Source organism: Maniola hyperantus, chromosome 7 (genome assembly GCF_902806685.2).
Source record: "Maniola hyperantus chromosome 7, iAphHyp1.2, whole genome shotgun sequence".
NCBI lineage: Eukaryota > Metazoa > Arthropoda > Insecta > Lepidoptera > Nymphalidae > Maniola > Maniola hyperantus.
In genome coordinates, this window is record NC_048542.1 from 3,872,008 (window position 1) to 3,889,070 (window position 17,063).

The following is a 17,063-nucleotide window of genomic DNA, read 5'->3' on the forward strand; positions in this document are numbered from 1 at the left end:
GCATTACTCTCAATGAGAAGCTACAGGTACTTGTTTACCTTTAAGGAAACTTAGGGAAACTAAAGCACATTCACGCACCTTTCGGCACCTACAAGCTTGCTTCAAAAATAGCGGCCGTTGACAGATGTTCTATTTCACGAAGACTGTTTGACTGTTGTAAGTGTAACAGAGTTTTAGGGTGTCAAGCGTAAAATTGTATAATTATTATTTGGCTGAATAAAGAATTAAAAAAAAAAAGTGCACACGTACACGACAGGTCGAAATTGCAATCGCGGAGGGAACGGCCCGCACATCCCCACGCTAACCAGGTGCGGGCGAAGTGTGTCTGTAAGTGGCGCCCCCCCGCCTCATATCCCGTTTGCCATCTCGACCTGTCGCGGACTATTACACATTATTATAATGTGCAGTTTTCCGACCGCGACGACGACAACGCTGTTTACTTATGCACACAAATGCGTTATCGCTTATCCGTATACTCACTAGCATAACAAAGGCTGAGCGGTCATCGTGAAGTACACACATGAACACAATATAGTATACCAGGGTGGTAATAAACAAAATAAAAATCATTTGAATATGTAAGGGCATTATATTTATTTCAAAACTCAAATAGATACATAATTGATTTGATACAGGTCTTGGGTTGCCAATATGACAAGTTGCCCGGACCAATTATATATTACAATTTTAACTAATTACATATTGTTTTAACGAAATACATCAAACACTTGGGTTACAATTTACTAATAATATAGATTAGTTAATTTGGATTTAATTTCAGTCATTCTGTTTGTTATCAGTGTACTTATTATGTTTTAAATAGTAATTTGATTTCGATTTATCACAAAAACTTAAAACATTTTAGTTACTACTTAGATAGGTACTTATTTAGTGTTATATTTTATTTAAACAATTAATAGTATTAAAATGACAGTGTTTGTAAGGATATTGTCGGGTCCGATATCGGAGCACTAAAATATGTACTTGCCTTTCCCCATATCAGAAAATCGTATAGTATATTGTACCTATAGAATCTTTCATATTTTTACCGTTCTTTAAAAAAACATAAAAAGAGGAATGTCGGCAGTTTCAAATTAACAATAGATTTAAGTTAAATTAAAAATATGAAACTTTATGGGTTTGAAACCAGAATTCACAGTATTTGTATTGTATCTATATATGTATTATATAAAAATTAACATTCATCAGCGTTACCTATGGGTTTGCGCATTATTCATTCGCTGCTCGATTGCGGTATGACAGCTACAATGTCGCGATGGCTATCACCTCCTGATTGGTTGACGCTCGCTCACTATTGGCCACAATGCATTGTTGCAACAAGGATAGCAAAAATTCAGCCAATCACAACAATTGAGATTGTAATAATGATAGATGCAGGTTTCACGAAATCGACCTACTGATTGAGTTTAACATAATATAAGAGGTGACGCGCGAGTTGCATTACTACGCATGCCAGGTAAGTATTAGCTAGTACTTATAAATAAAAATGTCTACCGAAACTTAAAGATTCGTTAGTAATAAAGCTAGCTTACACTAAATTAATTTAAGTATAGAGTTACATTTGCACCAACGAAAACTCAAGCCCAAGTGTTTTCAACATCTTACGTATAATGATACCACAGTTTCGCAATTATACAGTACGCTTAGTATAAGATTTTACGTCTCACCAAACGTTGCTAGAATTCGAGAGTCGAAACACAATACCCTCAAAGTAAAATGAACCTAAAGAGCCTTGAATTGAAGACGAAAATTCAATGCCACTGATTTTAATTTCGCCACGTTTCCGCTTGGAGCGCTGTCTGTAGATGTGTAGACAAACTTGAGCTTTAAAATAAAGGTAGTTAAGATCCAGTTTACTATAATGCGGAAGGTTTTCGATACTCGAATACTATCACCGTTGGTGAGACATAAAATCTCGTACTAGGCCTCCAGTTAGCGACTTGATAATACAGTGTCTGCTGTCGCGCTGCGCTCCATAGTCCATACATATACAAGAAGGGATGGCGGAACTATAAAATTGCTACACTGTGAATAAAATTCTAAAAACTATAATTTTTTAAACTAAACGTCTTCAAAACGTCAGAGGACTTTATGTTTAAAACCATATAACTTCAATAAAAACTAGCAAATAACTTAAAAATCTTAAAATACTCATACGCCGCGTCCAGGCGCTTTTTAGGATAATTCATGTGCCATGAAAATACATATTTTCAGCGAAAATGTGCACTAAATAAAATAAACGACGAAATCGATCTTTTAAATAATAACAAAATTGGCAGTCAGTCAGGGGACTGCCGACAGATGTGAATACTGAAGACTATGAAATAAGTGGGGTTTTTGGATAACCGAACTAATTGTAGTATCAAAAATTTAAATTTATTAATTAAAACCATTAATATTAGTTTTTACCTACATCTATCGGCACTCCGAGCACTATTAACATTAGCATGTCGGTGACGCGACCTTGAAGTTTTTACCTACGCGCTTAGAGAACTCAAAACATGTATTGGCTAAATGTTGGTGTTTATTCTACTGTACACAACAGTCTCAACTTAATTAACAGATACCGGTCATTTCAGACCTGTCAATTTAGGTTAGGACTCTTACAACCCAGATTGGCACCAATTTTGACAATCGCTAAATAAACTTCCGACTATTGAATATGATATTTTGACATACCTATACTAACGCAAAAACCATGCTGCCTTTTTAGTGAAGTTCAGACTAGCGTTTATTCTGCGCGTATTACGCTCGTTTTCACATACGTGCGTTTCATTTCATCTAACACGCGTGCACGCGCTCATTCCCGCGAGTTCGGCGGGACAGTAGCAACCATGAATTGAGTTATTCCCGTTGAGTCACACCCCCGTGAGTAACACTGTGCCACAACGGGAATTTTTTGGAAATGTTGTCCCGTTGAATAACACTGTTACTCAATGGGAATTTTCGTTCGCACGTATACGAGCTTAAAAGCGCGTCTACGCTCGGCTCGTATGAATACGCGTGTTACAAAAGACACGCGTACAAAAACGAGTTTATAAGCGCAAAAAAAACGCTAATAAATTAGCTTAGTTTTAGATTAGATTTTTATAAATTTAGATTAGTTTTCAAATAACAGATGTTATACCTATAAGATATATATAAAGACTATTCAGTGCAAACATTAAAAAGGTTAGTACAAAGCCGCAAAATAATCGTAAACCATAGCATTAAAATATAACTAGAAACACATTTCACACCAACATTATACTACATTATTTAGAGTGCATAACAAATTCTAAATCAATGTGTGAAATCGTTATATTTTATTTTATATAGTAATAGTAATTGTAAATATGGAAAAATAATTGCACTCTGACCGTTCACAATAGCTGTAAGAACTTTTCCTATAAGCTGGAATATAATTTTAATCAACACCAAAGACAAAAATATCTAAAGACGTAGCTAAATAAAATAATAATTTATGCAACCAGTCAAATTCAGCTAATTGCTAAATGAGTAAATAAAAAAATAATCTATATAAACATTTATTAAAAAAATAGCTTTATTTAATGAGAAAAAATATAAAACAAATCTTTAATACATAATAATAATAGATGCATACTAATATTATAAATGAGAAAGTCTGTTACATTTCTTTATGTTAAGCTGATTTTGACGTTTGGTACAGAGATAGCTTGCATTCCAGAGAGTGATGTACATATACTACTTTTTATCCCGGAAAATCAAAGAAGTCCCGCAGGATTTTTAAAAACCTAAATCCATGTGGACGAAGTCGTGGGCATCATCTAGTAATAATATAAAAATAAACGACAATTTCATTTAGATATGTATAGGTATAAAGAAATTTTAGTACATAAGTACATCGATAAATAAATTAATCACGAAAAATTCTAAGAGAAGATTTATACAATAAGACATGACAAGAATTATTTAACTGTCGACATTCGCTTGATTTCTTTTAAGTAATTTTTTATTATTGAATTCATTTGATTTCTATTTTCTTGTAACAATGGCTGTATCTACGGTGCTAATTTGGTTCTCTAAACTAAACTAAATTTTCATGTTTAAGACTATTCTTAACCACAAGGAACATTGTGAAAAAGACAACACTATTTGTAACCTGTCAATTTAGTTTAGAGATTACAACCGAATTAGCACCATTGTAATGGTATTTCAGTTTTAAATGCAATCATATAGGCAGGGACAGTTAAATATATTGCGTTATCTACAATGCGTGTTAACAAAATCTAAGGCTCATATTAAGACATAGTATAGCCTCGAATGTATCTTTTACGCACTTGCTAGATTAGCCTCAGAAGTATAGAGACAATAGAGTCAGGAATCACCTACTGAGAGCCTAAACCTTAATTCGTTATCAATAAGCTAGGGCGTGGTTGAAGGTAGAAAACAAAATAAAAGATTGTATAAGGAAATAAACTGTTTTATTCAGGGAAAAATCCCTCCATATCAAAGTTTATCTTTACCATTACTTATTGCTTTATCATTAAATAATTTATTATTTCCTTTAAGAAAAATCTACCGCCAGTTCGAAAAAGCATATCTACCGAGAGAAAGAACTGGCAAGAAAAAACTCGGCGGTGTCTATCCACAATTATTGAAAAATAGATACCACTATGGTATTACCATAACATATCCAACCCACATCGGGTATAAGCATAAACTATTACAAAGGAATACCAGTTGAATAACAAATTACACATTAAACAACATACATAGTATAACAATAGAAATATAAAATCAACAATATTCGTACCTGTAGGTATGTCACAGCTTCTTATTAAAAATAGGAAAATTAATGATGTCTACCGTCAAAGCAGAGCCATTTATAGCCCTTTGGCTACCCTTTCCATAAGTATAATGATACCATATAAAACTCAAATTCAATAGAGTCGACAATAGAGATTAAACTTTAGTTTTAAATTTATACACTTCAAAATTCCACATTATACTCTATTTAAATCTACAATTACTTTACTTCTAAAATATAATAAAATCAATTTCACCATGTAAGACCTTTGGATTAGCTGCTATATATTATCTGTTACGTCTGTAGTATTTTGTCTATCATTTTGACGTGCCTCTGTTTACAAATAAAATGTCAATGGTTTAGAATTAATTCTTAAGCAAAATCTAAAGAGTTTAGTAGCAATTTCAAGAAATAAATAGCAACTCTAACCATTTATCTTATACGGCCAAACTGACAATTGCTTCGTTCTCGAAGCAACAAAATAAAAACAAACAATTCGTAAAGTAAATAAAGTTGTTAAACAACATCAAAACATTTTTTTTTTCAAACAACATGTCTGTGGCCACCATAAAACAAAATAAAACATGTTAAACACAAAATGACATACTCTAAAAATACAAGATATATTTTTCTCGCCACAGCACATATGTTTCCAAACAAGATATCCATTAACCCCATTGGTTTTAAACCCATATCAAAAAATATTTTTAACACCACTGGTATTAAAGCGATATTATAAAAATACTTTTGAACACCGTTGGTTCCAACGTTTTAAAGTATCATCTACAAAATATTCTTCAACACCATTGGTTTTAAGGCAACATCATAAAATGTCCCGTAACACCATTAGTTTTAAGGCAACATCGTAAACATCATAAATTGTCCCTTAACACCATTGGTTTTGATCCATATATCACTATACAATTTTTCCTTTGATCGAACATTTGATCAAAGTTTTAAATAAATTCCAATAAATAGAGATGAATATTAAACAAAGAAAAGTTGCAACTGAACAAAATGTCAATTATCAAAATTTTAAATAATATTTGTTTCATAAAAAGAAACCATCAAAATGAAAAAGTTATAAAAATATTAATATTTCAACATAAATTAAATCATAAGAACTTTTTTTTTTAAATTTCAAGTTAATAATTTTGCAAAAATAATAAAATACCATCGACTTTTACTCCTAAAGTACCAAAGTCAAAAACAAAGGGTAGGTATATAAAAAGTAATTATAATCTAAGATATATCAAAACAAAACTAACTACTATGTTAGAAGAAGTAAAAATAATCAAAGAGTAAAATTATCAAATTATTGTTATTTACTTTCAAAAATATTTTCTATTCAATCTCTTTTGTCTATCTGCAATCAGTCCTTGGACTATACAAAAACATTTGTTGCTTCCCACATCCAATGATGTGCCAAGAACCTTCCTTTTAAAATAAATACCAAAACATTTTTCCAAAATAAAATATAACAATCCAAAAAGGTAGTAAATAAAAACATATAAAGGTAGGTATCAAAAATTAAAATGTCAAAAAGTATCACTCAAAAATAATTTACATTAAAAAGATCGTCAAAGAAGTAATCAATATCAAAAATAGTTAAAAACAAGAAAACCCATGTTCAAAAATTAATACATTTCAAACATCAAAAACGTCAGAAAATAAAAAGTATTATTCAAAACAAAAACCTTCGGAATTAAAAAATATCAAAACAAGTGGGTAGTCAAGAATCTCTAAATTCCAATATTCTAAATTTAAGTTTCAGGTTTGACCATAGTCCACCACGCTGGCCAAGTGTGGTTTGGCAGATCCATTACATCACATTACATAACGGTGGGTATTTCTAAAAAAACAATGACATCAAACAATCAGTAGCTACTATTCTATAATCTGACAATTGCCTCCGGCCTTTATTGCAAGGTACCTATTCCCCTGCTGAATGGGACTTAGCGGCATAGCAACAGGATAAGACATCAGCAGCCTAACCTATCCATATATAAAAACTACAAAAATAAACTCAAACAAAATTTCTAAACTATTGTAGGTAGGTATCACAAATCTTTCGTCTCTACGTTTTGCGAGTGAGAACTCCGATGCAAAGTCAATAGCAAAATAACAAAATGGCCACGCTAATCGCATTTCTGATCAATGAATCATCAACATTTAACGAATGATGGAATGTGCATTTCTGTATTGTTCTTAATTTGAAACAAAACTACAAAAAAATTTTTTTTTTTTGTTCTTTTTTTTTTTGGTTCTTTTTTTTCTCTGTCATTATGTAACACATAAATAATTAATATACATCTATTCGGCCAACCTGAAAAGTACTTCGTTCTCGAAGTACTTACATAGGAAATGCCACAAGAATACCAACATAACTAAAAAAAGTAAGATGACTCATCACTCGTAAAACAATATTCAATGATTCAATGTCAACATCACTATCATATAAATTACGAATATGCGGCTAGACGTCAGACGGAAATTAAAATAGAACACAAATTAATCATCAGAAAATATTTACCGACAAACTTGCTTTACAGTTTTTCACCGCTCGGTCAGTCTGACATTTAACCACATTTTATTATTATCAAACTACAAACCTAGGTGCGATTAGAAAATGTAACTAATAAACCGTATACAAAAAAATGACAAAACCTGAGAGGTCTTTTTGTCAACTATGTCAAGTCTAACCTATTTAACTTGTAATCGTATGATCATTTACTTAACAAAAATTTCATACCGACTAAGTACCTGCAAATTTTTAACATTATTTTCGTAATATCGATTTGTGTTATTAGCCGAGACATCATGCGATTAAACACCTTCAAACATTAATCTGAGTCATTGAAACAGAATACCTATACTGAATACAAAATTACCCGCAAAAATTTTATTTATTTAGTACCCACATCTTTATTTCTATAATACAATTAGTTTTAAAACAAATAAAATGACGGCAGGTACTATGAAACTGTGTTACTACATTACGCAGAGTATTAATAGGGCCATGATTACGCAATAAAACTTTTTAAGGCCTACCTGCCTGAAAAAAATAGTCTCGCAAAGACACTTTTTTTTTTTCACTTTCACAATGAACAAAATAAGCTTCCATACCGATTTAGGGTATCCAGATTAAGGGTATCCAATGTCCATTGTGGTACCTCTCGTGGACGTCAGTCATCACAACGCCTGTTGTAACATCTTTGATGGCTTTTCACAAAGCCATCCGAAATGACCGGTATTTCTGAAACTTGTACAATTGCATTAGAAAAGGCACAATTCAGCCATATCGTATCCCACTTCTGATGCTAGATTAGCCTCAGAAGTATAGAGACAATAGAGTCAGGAATCACCTACTGAGAGCCTAAACCTTAATTCGTTATCAATAAGCTAGGGCGTGGTTGAAGGTAGAAAACAAAATAAAAGATTGTATAAGGAAATAAACTGTTTTATTCAGGGAAAAATCCCTCCATATCAAAGTTTATCTTTACCATTACTTATTGCTTTATCATTAAATAATTTATTATTTCCTTTAAGAAAAATCTACCGCCAGTTCGAAAAAGCATATCTACCGAGAGAAAGAACTGGCAAGAAAAAACTCGGCGGTGTCTATCCACAATTATTGAAAAATAGATACCACTATGGTATTACCATAACATATCCAACCCACATCGGGTATAAGCATAAACTATTACAAAGGAATACCAGTTGAATAACAAATTACACATTAAACAACATACATAGTATAACAATAGAAATATAAAATCAACAATATTCGTACCTGTAGGTATGTCACAGCTTCTTATTAAAAATAGGAAAATTAATGATGTCTACCGTCAAAGCAGAGCCATTTATAGCCCTTTGGCTACCCTTTCCATAAGTATAATGATACCATATAAAACTCAAATTCAATAGAGTCGACAATAGAGATTAAACTTTAGTTTTAAATTTATACACTTCAAAATTCCACATTATACTCTATTTAAATCTACAATTACTTTACTTCTAAAATATAATAAAATCAATTTCACCATGTAAGACCTTTGGATTAGCTGCTATATATTATCTGTTACGTCTGTAGTATTTTGTCTATCATTTTGACGTGCCTCTGTTTACAAATAAAATGTCAATGGTTTAGAATTAATTCTTAAGCAAAATCTAAAGAGTTTAGTAGCAATTTCAAGAAATAAATAGCAACTCTAACCATTTATCTTATACACTCACTAAAGTTCGCGTTAAATGTCAAAATCTTGCATGGGAAAATGAGCAGCGCCTCTAGCGTACCATTTTGAAAGCTCTTCTTCTTCTTCTTCTTATTTTGCTTTATGGGATTTTGAAAGCTCTGTTTCGCCTTAAAATTGACATATTAACGAATGTTTGCTTCCACAAACACAATCGAGGCTCGAGGCTCAAGAGTTTAAGCTCGTTTTTACACACTTCAAAAGTGCGAGATACGATTGTGAACTCTAATACCTCAAAAATAAGAGTCTAAATAACTTGCAAAAATTTAACCTATTGCCATATATTGCTTGCTACATTAGGATTAGGTGGGAAAGCGCTAGCAAAACTCTGCCCTAAATTGAGACCTCCAAATTGTTGAGGTAACTGATTTTGTTGAGGAAAAAACTGTTGATTTTGAAACGGCTGAACGTTTTGTAAAGGCTGAGCATTTTGCGAAGGTTGAACATTTTGCAGTTGCTGATGAACATTTTGTATCGACTGAACATTTTGCATCTGCTGTGGCATTTGATTTGGGAATGCCTGTTGGAACTGATTTGACATCGGTTGAAACTGGTTAAAGGATTGCATACCGTTTTGCATACCCATGCTATTGTACGCTGGTGATTGGTACACTGAACCAAACGCAAACTGATTTTGAGGTTGAACAGGGTTAAATTGCCCAGATTGGGGCTGAACAGGGTTAAATTGCCCAGGTTGAGACTGTACTTGATTAAATTGCCCAGGTTGAGACTGAACTTGATTAAATTGCCCAGGTTGAGGCTGAACTTGATTAAATTGACCAGGCTGAGACTGTACAGGGTTAAATTGATTCCCTAAAGTATTAGCAGGTGTCTGACTATACAACGCAAGTATGCTATCTTTAGTTAATTTCGACTTTTCTTTCTCCGTTGGAGCTGGTTGTTTGAAGAAGTTTTCTTCCTCAGTTTTGAGATCAGGTTTGGTTTCTTCCGGTTTCAGTTCTGGTTTTTCCACGGGGGCTGAGAAGAAACTCGAGAATATGTCATCATTGTTTGTTTGTTTTACTTCTGGTTTTGAAGATGTGTCTAGTCCAAGTAAGTCTGCTGCTCCGTTGGAGGTTTTATTAGTATCAGCTTGGTTTGTTTGGTTTGTTGGTGTGTTTCTGCCTAATTTGGGACTTACTGATGATTTTGGTTTAGGTATGCTCGGTATTACATCGGATTTCTGAAATAAAATAGAATGAAATCAATTTTTAAATCTGGTATTTTATAGTTTGAAAAAAGTGGCCCAAACTTTTAAGCCTTGTATCCTGACCAAGATAGATTCTAGACCATAAAATGTAGTTGAACCTTCTGAAATCACATATTCTAATATATAAAACGAAAGTTGAGCAATCTATACATACATTATATTTCTTATCAGTAGACGGCGCAGGTAGTGGTCCCAAGCCAGAAGTTGTAGCTCTCTTTTTGCGTTTTTGTTTTTCTAATTCTTCATCTATCTCTTTATCCCTGTAATTAATTGAAATTACATTATACGTAATTGTAAAGTTAGTACTCATTATAGTGCCCTAGTTGTTAATATAAACGCGAAATAAAACGGGAGCCGTAGGTGCACCTTGTAGAGCTCCCATACGTACAGCTTGTGCCAGGAGAGTAGTCAATAGATGATATTTTTTAGTTATTGGCCAAATAGGGTTAAAATACAGTACAGAGAGTGAAGCTATCAGACAAGTCCGACGTATGCCGCGACTACGACTTATATTTATTTTGTAACATGTAGGTACTATTATAGGCATCTGACAGGGTTCATTTAAGATAATTTTTGCAATATGGGTTTGGCTCAATTACATTGCAATAGGTCTGACTGCATCATTTTTTTGCAGATAATAAATTATCGGTTAAGGGTATGAATAGAAAGTAAGTATGAAACACAAGACAGTGGGGTGGATTCAAACAGAAGGAGAACTTTCCCCTTATAACATGTACAAGTTTGAAAAAGTAACAGCAGCCTTCAAAAGTCGACATGAAATAAATGAATAGAAAAATCTTACCAGTTTAGTTTAGGCATGATAGGGGGCACCCATTCTTTCGCGATGTACTTCTTTTGTTCGTACTTGGCGCGGATGAAAGCCTCCAGCGAGGAGTCATTCTGAGGTCTCCTAAACGAATCGGGTAGGTTCGCTTCGTAGACTGCCCGCGCGCGGGAGTTGCCCATTTGTTGGAGATAAACCTAGAAACAATGCTTTTATATTGTACCTACTTGCGTTGCGGGGCTAAGATCACATTGCGATTACCGCAATTGTTGTTATTTATAAATCAGTAAATAAATAAGACCTGTAACTTACAGATTACTAGCTTATGCTCGCGACTTCGTCCACATGGACTACACAAATTTCAAACCCCTATTTCACCCCCTTAGGGGTATAATTTTCAAAAATCCTTTCTGAGCGGATGCCTACGTCGTAATAGCTATCTGCATGCCAAATTTCAGCCCGATCCGTCCAGTAGTTTGAGCTGTGCGTTGATAGATCAGTCAGTCAGTCAATCATTTTATATATTTAGATGTACAACTTGTCGCAACTGCACATTCTAGCCAATGCAATAGTGAGAAAATGTTAGCCAATCAGAGGTGACTACGATCATTTTTGATAACAATGCAAACTAAGCTTTATAACAGCATTATGACGTCAGCTGCATCAAATAGTATCCCAGGAATTTCTGCGCTCAAGGTACCCTTTGAGTTTGTGTTTTTTCCAATAAACCAATTGAGATAAGTTGTTATCAAAAAAGATGCTGTATCTTGTATAGACTCCACTCCATCGGTATGCGTCAGACCTTAGCCTGTTAAAACTGGCATACTCACTACTTGTTCCGCAGTCCATGAGTCTAAATTGACGCTCTTGACCTTCGAGATATGCACGCCTAAGTTCCGGTGAATGCCCGCGCAGCGTATGCACAAGAATATACCCAGGTTCCATGACGCCCAGCGAGGTCCTGATGAATTAACAAGTATATAATTTAGGCACTAATCACACGTCTACCAACGCTGCACTTTCCGGTACGAGGTTGCCATTCCAGCACCATGGGCATCCCAAAGTGCTGGAATCGTCTGAAAACGTATAACTGTTCTTCGAAGTTCGAACTATCTGCCCAATCCATTGCCAATTCAGCTTCGCACTCTGCTAGGCGTTGGCAGAATTCGTTTTAGACTAATAAATACTTTCCAACGTGCGATGTCACGCGATCATTCTTCCGAGTTCTGACTGTATTCTTTTATTGTATGAAAGTCATTAAAATAAACCTAGGTATACCTACACTTGAAAAAAATTTCCTGATAAGACATACAGCTTAAACAAATAGAAGTGTAAAAAAACATTGTGACAAGTTATAGGTAGTTGTAAAATTATTATTGAGTAAGTGGAATAGGCAAATGGGAGTTGGTGATATGTGGTTGAAGTTCTAACATATAAAACATTAATCATTAATAATGCAATTTGAAAAGAGCAACCACCGAGTTTCTTGCTGGTTCTTCTCGGTAGGAAAGGCATTCCGAACCAGTGGTAGATGCATCCGACTATTCGAAAGTACTTGTAAAAGTTTATTCGAATAAAAAAGATTTTTATTTATTTATTATTTATTTATTTAATCAAGTATATAGCTCATCATAATTAACCCATCGCCGGCTCACTACAAAGTACGGGTGTCCTCTCAGAATGAAAAGGGTTTGGCCATAGTCCACCACACTGCCTATGTGCGGATTGGCCACTTCACACACTTTTGTGAACATTATGTAGAAACTCTAAGGCATGCGGGTTTCCTCACGATGATTTCCTTCATAGTTAAAGTGAGTGATATTTAATTTCTTAAAACTACATAACTCCGAAAAGTTTCGAGGTGCGTCACGGGATCGAACTCCCGACCTCCCGAATAGGAGGCGGACGTCCTAACCACCCACTAGGCTATAGTATACATATAGCTCAGAATGTTTCAATTTCAATATATTCTTCAATTTGACTATGTAAAGAACTACATTTGGGTTATTTTGTTTATGTTGTAAAAAGTCAGGGTATCAAAGTGCTTACAGACAGTACAATATTATTTTAGTCACAGACCTTGAAACTTTAAACATTAGCGCAAAAATTAAAATGGGTCTTTCCTGCATGTTATGTGTGTAAATTACTGTAATGTTTCCTAGTTCTTGCAGAGTTATCATTATGAGTAATATTTTAATGAGTTAGTTCATACCAACATTCATTTAACTGTTTTACTCTATACTTCTACTAAGTTGATACAGAGAAGACATTTGGTACAGAGATAGTTTGCACTCTACAGATTCTTGTTTGATCTTGACTCTGGAGATTGGCCCTAAGTCTACATGGAATATTTTAAAGGAATATTTAACAGAATTTGACGGTATAGAGATATCTAGATCCACGATTGTCTCGGAAAAGACTTCCCACTGTTTTAAAAAAAAACTAAATCCTTGCGACTGAAGCCGCGTGCATCATCTAGTAAAATATAAAAGAAGCATCAATAATCTCAACCGTAAAAGGTCGAATGAGATCAGAAAGGTTATAAGTTTGAATCTTACCTTGATTGTCTATTGTTAAATAATATAAAAATTCTTTTGTTAATATTGTTTGCTTATTGTAATGATATAATTTAACAATTAAAATCTATGTATTTATTTTTTCAGAATAGTTTATTTTGTACTAGATGATGCCTGTGACTTCGTCCGCGTGTATTTAGGTTTTTGAAAATCCCATTGGAACTCTTTTATTTTCCGGGATAAGAAGTAGCCTATGTCCTTCCCCGGGATGTAAGCTAACTCTGTACCAAATTTCAACTAAATCGGTTAAAATGTTTGGCCATGAAAAGCTAGCAGACAGACAGACAGACACACTTTCGCGTTTATAACCGTTGTATAATATTATATATCCAGTATGCAATCCAATGCGACTCACATGCCACCTATTGTATGTTAATGGTACTACATCAGAAACCTTTCTTACCACACCTTTGGATAACCACTACACGAATGTATAGGCAACGAACAGACAGACAAAATTTTAAATATGAAGAAATCATTTTAACTTTTCTTTGTAGAGAGTATGCATTAATTGCATGTATTTTACAGCTATGTAGGCCTAATGTATGTCAATGTTAGACAGGAAGCCTATCAAGCTGGGTCAGATTCTAACCTAGACTTAGTTTATTTTATGTATAATCTGCATTGACCATTGTAGCCTTACTTTTCAAGGGAGAGGCTAACTGGAGGGCTGAGTTTGTTGTGGGCTCTTCTCAGACCTGGGCGCGTTTGGAACGCTTGTAGCTTTAGTTTTAAGTTTGCGTAATAATTATCGCCACTATATCTTACAAATCCAACAACTGACAATTGAAAAGAGTAATTTATTACCTACTAGCTTATGCCCGCTACTTCATCCGCGTGGACTAAACAAATTTCAAACCAGTATTTTACCCCTTTAGGGGTTGAATTTTGAAAAATCCTTTCTTAGCAGATGCCTACGTCATAATAGCTATCTGCATGCCAAATTTCAGCACAATCCGTCCAGTAGTTTAAGCTGTGTGTTGATAGATCAGTCAGTCAGTCAGTCACCTTTTCCTTTTATATATATAGATTTTAAATAAATCATTTGACTTTGACTTTGCGATAAAACTACTAAATAACTTTGCTGTTATATCAATCATACATCAAAAGTACTTATTTCATTATTTTCTTAAAAAAGAGTTATCTAACATAATTATTATAATATGCCTACAATAAGTATAGATCTCTCAGAGACCAATAATGGACTCAAAAAGTTCACATTAAATATACATCCCAATGATTAGTCTGTTAGTATGTTTATTAAAAGTTCAGCATAATTAAGGTTCAAATAGATACACAATACAATTAAATAGCATTAGAGTGTGCAGTCAACAACATTTGAATAAATAATTCAGTTTAAAGAATTATTTATATTACTTCCTTGCTTAATATTTTTAATTTAAACACATTACTCTACGATAATTTAAATAATCCTCAGTAAGTAATCAGTACCTACCTAAAAAAATATACATGAACAGTAAATGTAAAATTAAATGATAACTGTATTGTCTATCTTAATTGTTGCATGATAAGAATCTAAAGATTAATATAACATGGCATGATAATTTTACTTTCACTGTTTTGTTTATATTAGATGACTCAACTGTTATACCAATAGTCAGACCAGATACTTAATGAAATAGAAATAAGTATGTACTTTTTTTTTAATTTATAGACTAGCGCTTGGCTGCAATCAGACCTGAGTGGCATTACTATATACTTACACCTATGTTAAATATTTTTATTCAAATCAACTTTACCAGGTCAGATCAGACCAGACTTTATTTAGATTTATGATGGATATTTGGCTAATATGCTGATTCATACTCACTATATGATTAAAGATATTATTTATAATTGAATTCAATGATCTTCTTGTAGCAAAGATGGATGGGTTACTGTTGTAAAATTACAAACCAATTTATATGGAGATAGAGTTTATTTTAGGCTCAACAATAATTTTTGTTCTAGTTAAGTAAAAATTTTAATCTAATATTATTTAGCAGCTCTTTTCTTCATATAATTTTATAGGAAGTACAGAAGCATAATTTTACAGCTTCCGATCAATATTCGAAAATAATCGAAATTCGTCTTATACACTTTTCGGGATAAAAAGTATGTAAAGCCTATGTCCTTCCCCGGGATGTAAGCTAACTGTTAAACGATTAAACTGTTGGGCCATGAAATGTTAGCTTTTCAGACAGACAGACAAACTTTCGCATTTATAATATTAGTATGGATTCATGAGTGTATTACTGAAATTCGAACTTCGGTTTATACGAGATCAATAGGTACATAACACCTCAGAAACGTGAGTATAATTTTATATTTGATAATTGATAAAGAAGTCGTATTACAATTATTCCAGATAGCGTGAGTCAATCGAAACTCTAATGGTAGCATGCAAAGTTCGAAGACCTCTTTCAAAGGCAATTTTCCCAGGGCCAGACTTATTAAAATAGGGAAAATCAGACATGTAACTGTAGAAATGCTGATTTGTTACCTAAACAGACATTCCACAAGTATTTCTTAGCGCACTTGAGGTAAATAAAATAAAAAGGAAATTCCACTCACCTTTAGCGTCACAGTCAACACAATATTTGTTGTCTTCATCTTTGAGCAATTGTATCAAAATGTTCTGACATCGATCCTGAATCTGTTTAGCCCGATCCTTTTCACTTTTAGAAGTCATTTCTGTGATTAAGCTGCTAATAATTGGAAAAAAAGGGTGGATAAGAAATATTGCTTATTTGTAGAATGTAGAAGACAGACCATCAAGCAGAAGTGACAGCAGGAGCACTCTGTACTCTATGTTTTTGCAGTGATGAGTTGTTCCGTCTTGTATAGTACCCAGCCAAAGTTGTATAATATGTATTTGTATAGTTTTAAATATAATTTTAATGTTACAGAATTTTTGTCGAAACATTCTTGACTCCATAAGTTGAAAATACACCATTTGATTTCCCATTTTTTAGGGTTCCGTAACTCAAAAGGAAAAAAGCAGTCCTTATGGGATCACTTCGTTGTCTGCCTGTCTGTGTGTTTGTCGTGTCTGTCATGAACCCTAGAGCCCCTAGAGGGTACTTTCCATTGTCCTAGAATCACGAAAGGAGACCGACCATCTCCCATACATCGTTGGATCCAGAAATTGATGAACCGTAACAAGTTCCAAATTAGTGTGATTTGGAACTTGTTACGATTAAAAACTTAGATTATATAGATAAAACATCCCCTTTATACTGCTTTAGTTTCAGTTTGCATATAATCAAAATATATCGGCTCAAATCCGTGGTTAGGTTGTATTAGATAATATTGTTATTTGAATAAGTATTTTTCAATAGTTATCAATCAAGTAATAATAATTAGACGACTATAGTGACTATAGTTTAGTTTGATTTTCTTTAAGTAACTAGTAACTAACATAAAAATCCAACAATAAATAATACAT

At 33.4% G+C, this 17,063-nt stretch overlaps 1 protein-coding gene across 2 annotated transcripts; it reads right to left on the minus strand.

The window, feature by feature from the left end:
• Positions 1-575: 575 nt before the first annotated feature.
• Positions 576-16,401, minus strand: LOC117983793 (stromal membrane-associated protein 1). Of its 2 annotated transcripts, XR_011236904.1 has the most exons (6): positions 16,190-16,401; positions 11,870-12,000; positions 11,058-11,236; positions 10,410-10,515; positions 9,029-10,228; positions 576-4,311 (listed from the first exon to the last, which is right to left on the minus strand). XR_011236904.1 is itself a non-coding variant. In XM_034970416.2 (5 exons), the coding sequence occupies exons 1-5, from the start codon at positions 16,305-16,307 to the stop codon at positions 9,317-9,319; spliced, it is 1,446 nt and encodes a 481-aa protein (XP_034826307.1). In that variant the 5' UTR covers positions 16,308-16,401; the 3' UTR covers positions 9,023-9,316. The 2 variants fall into 2 exon arrangements, 1 of the variants encoding a protein (XP_034826307.1); XM_034970416.2 differs by lacking the exon at positions 576-4,311 and having other exon boundaries at positions 9,023-10,228.
• Between the last annotated feature and the right edge of the window lie 662 nt (positions 16,402-17,063).

Excerpts from the sequence above, each read along its gene's own strand:
- LOC117983793 (XM_034970416.2), bottom strand. The coding sequence starts at position 16,307 with ATGACTTCTAAAAGTGAAAAGGATCGGGCTAAACAGATTCAGGATCGA. Across the intron at positions 11,237-11,869 it reads CATGGACTGCGGAACAAGTA|GTTTATCTCCAACAAATGGG; the intron begins GTGAGTATGCCA and ends CATTGTTTCTAG. Across the intron at positions 10,229-10,409 it reads CTACTGATAAGAAATATAAT|AAATCCGATGTAATACCGAG; the intron begins GTATGTATAGAT and ends ATTTTATTTCAG.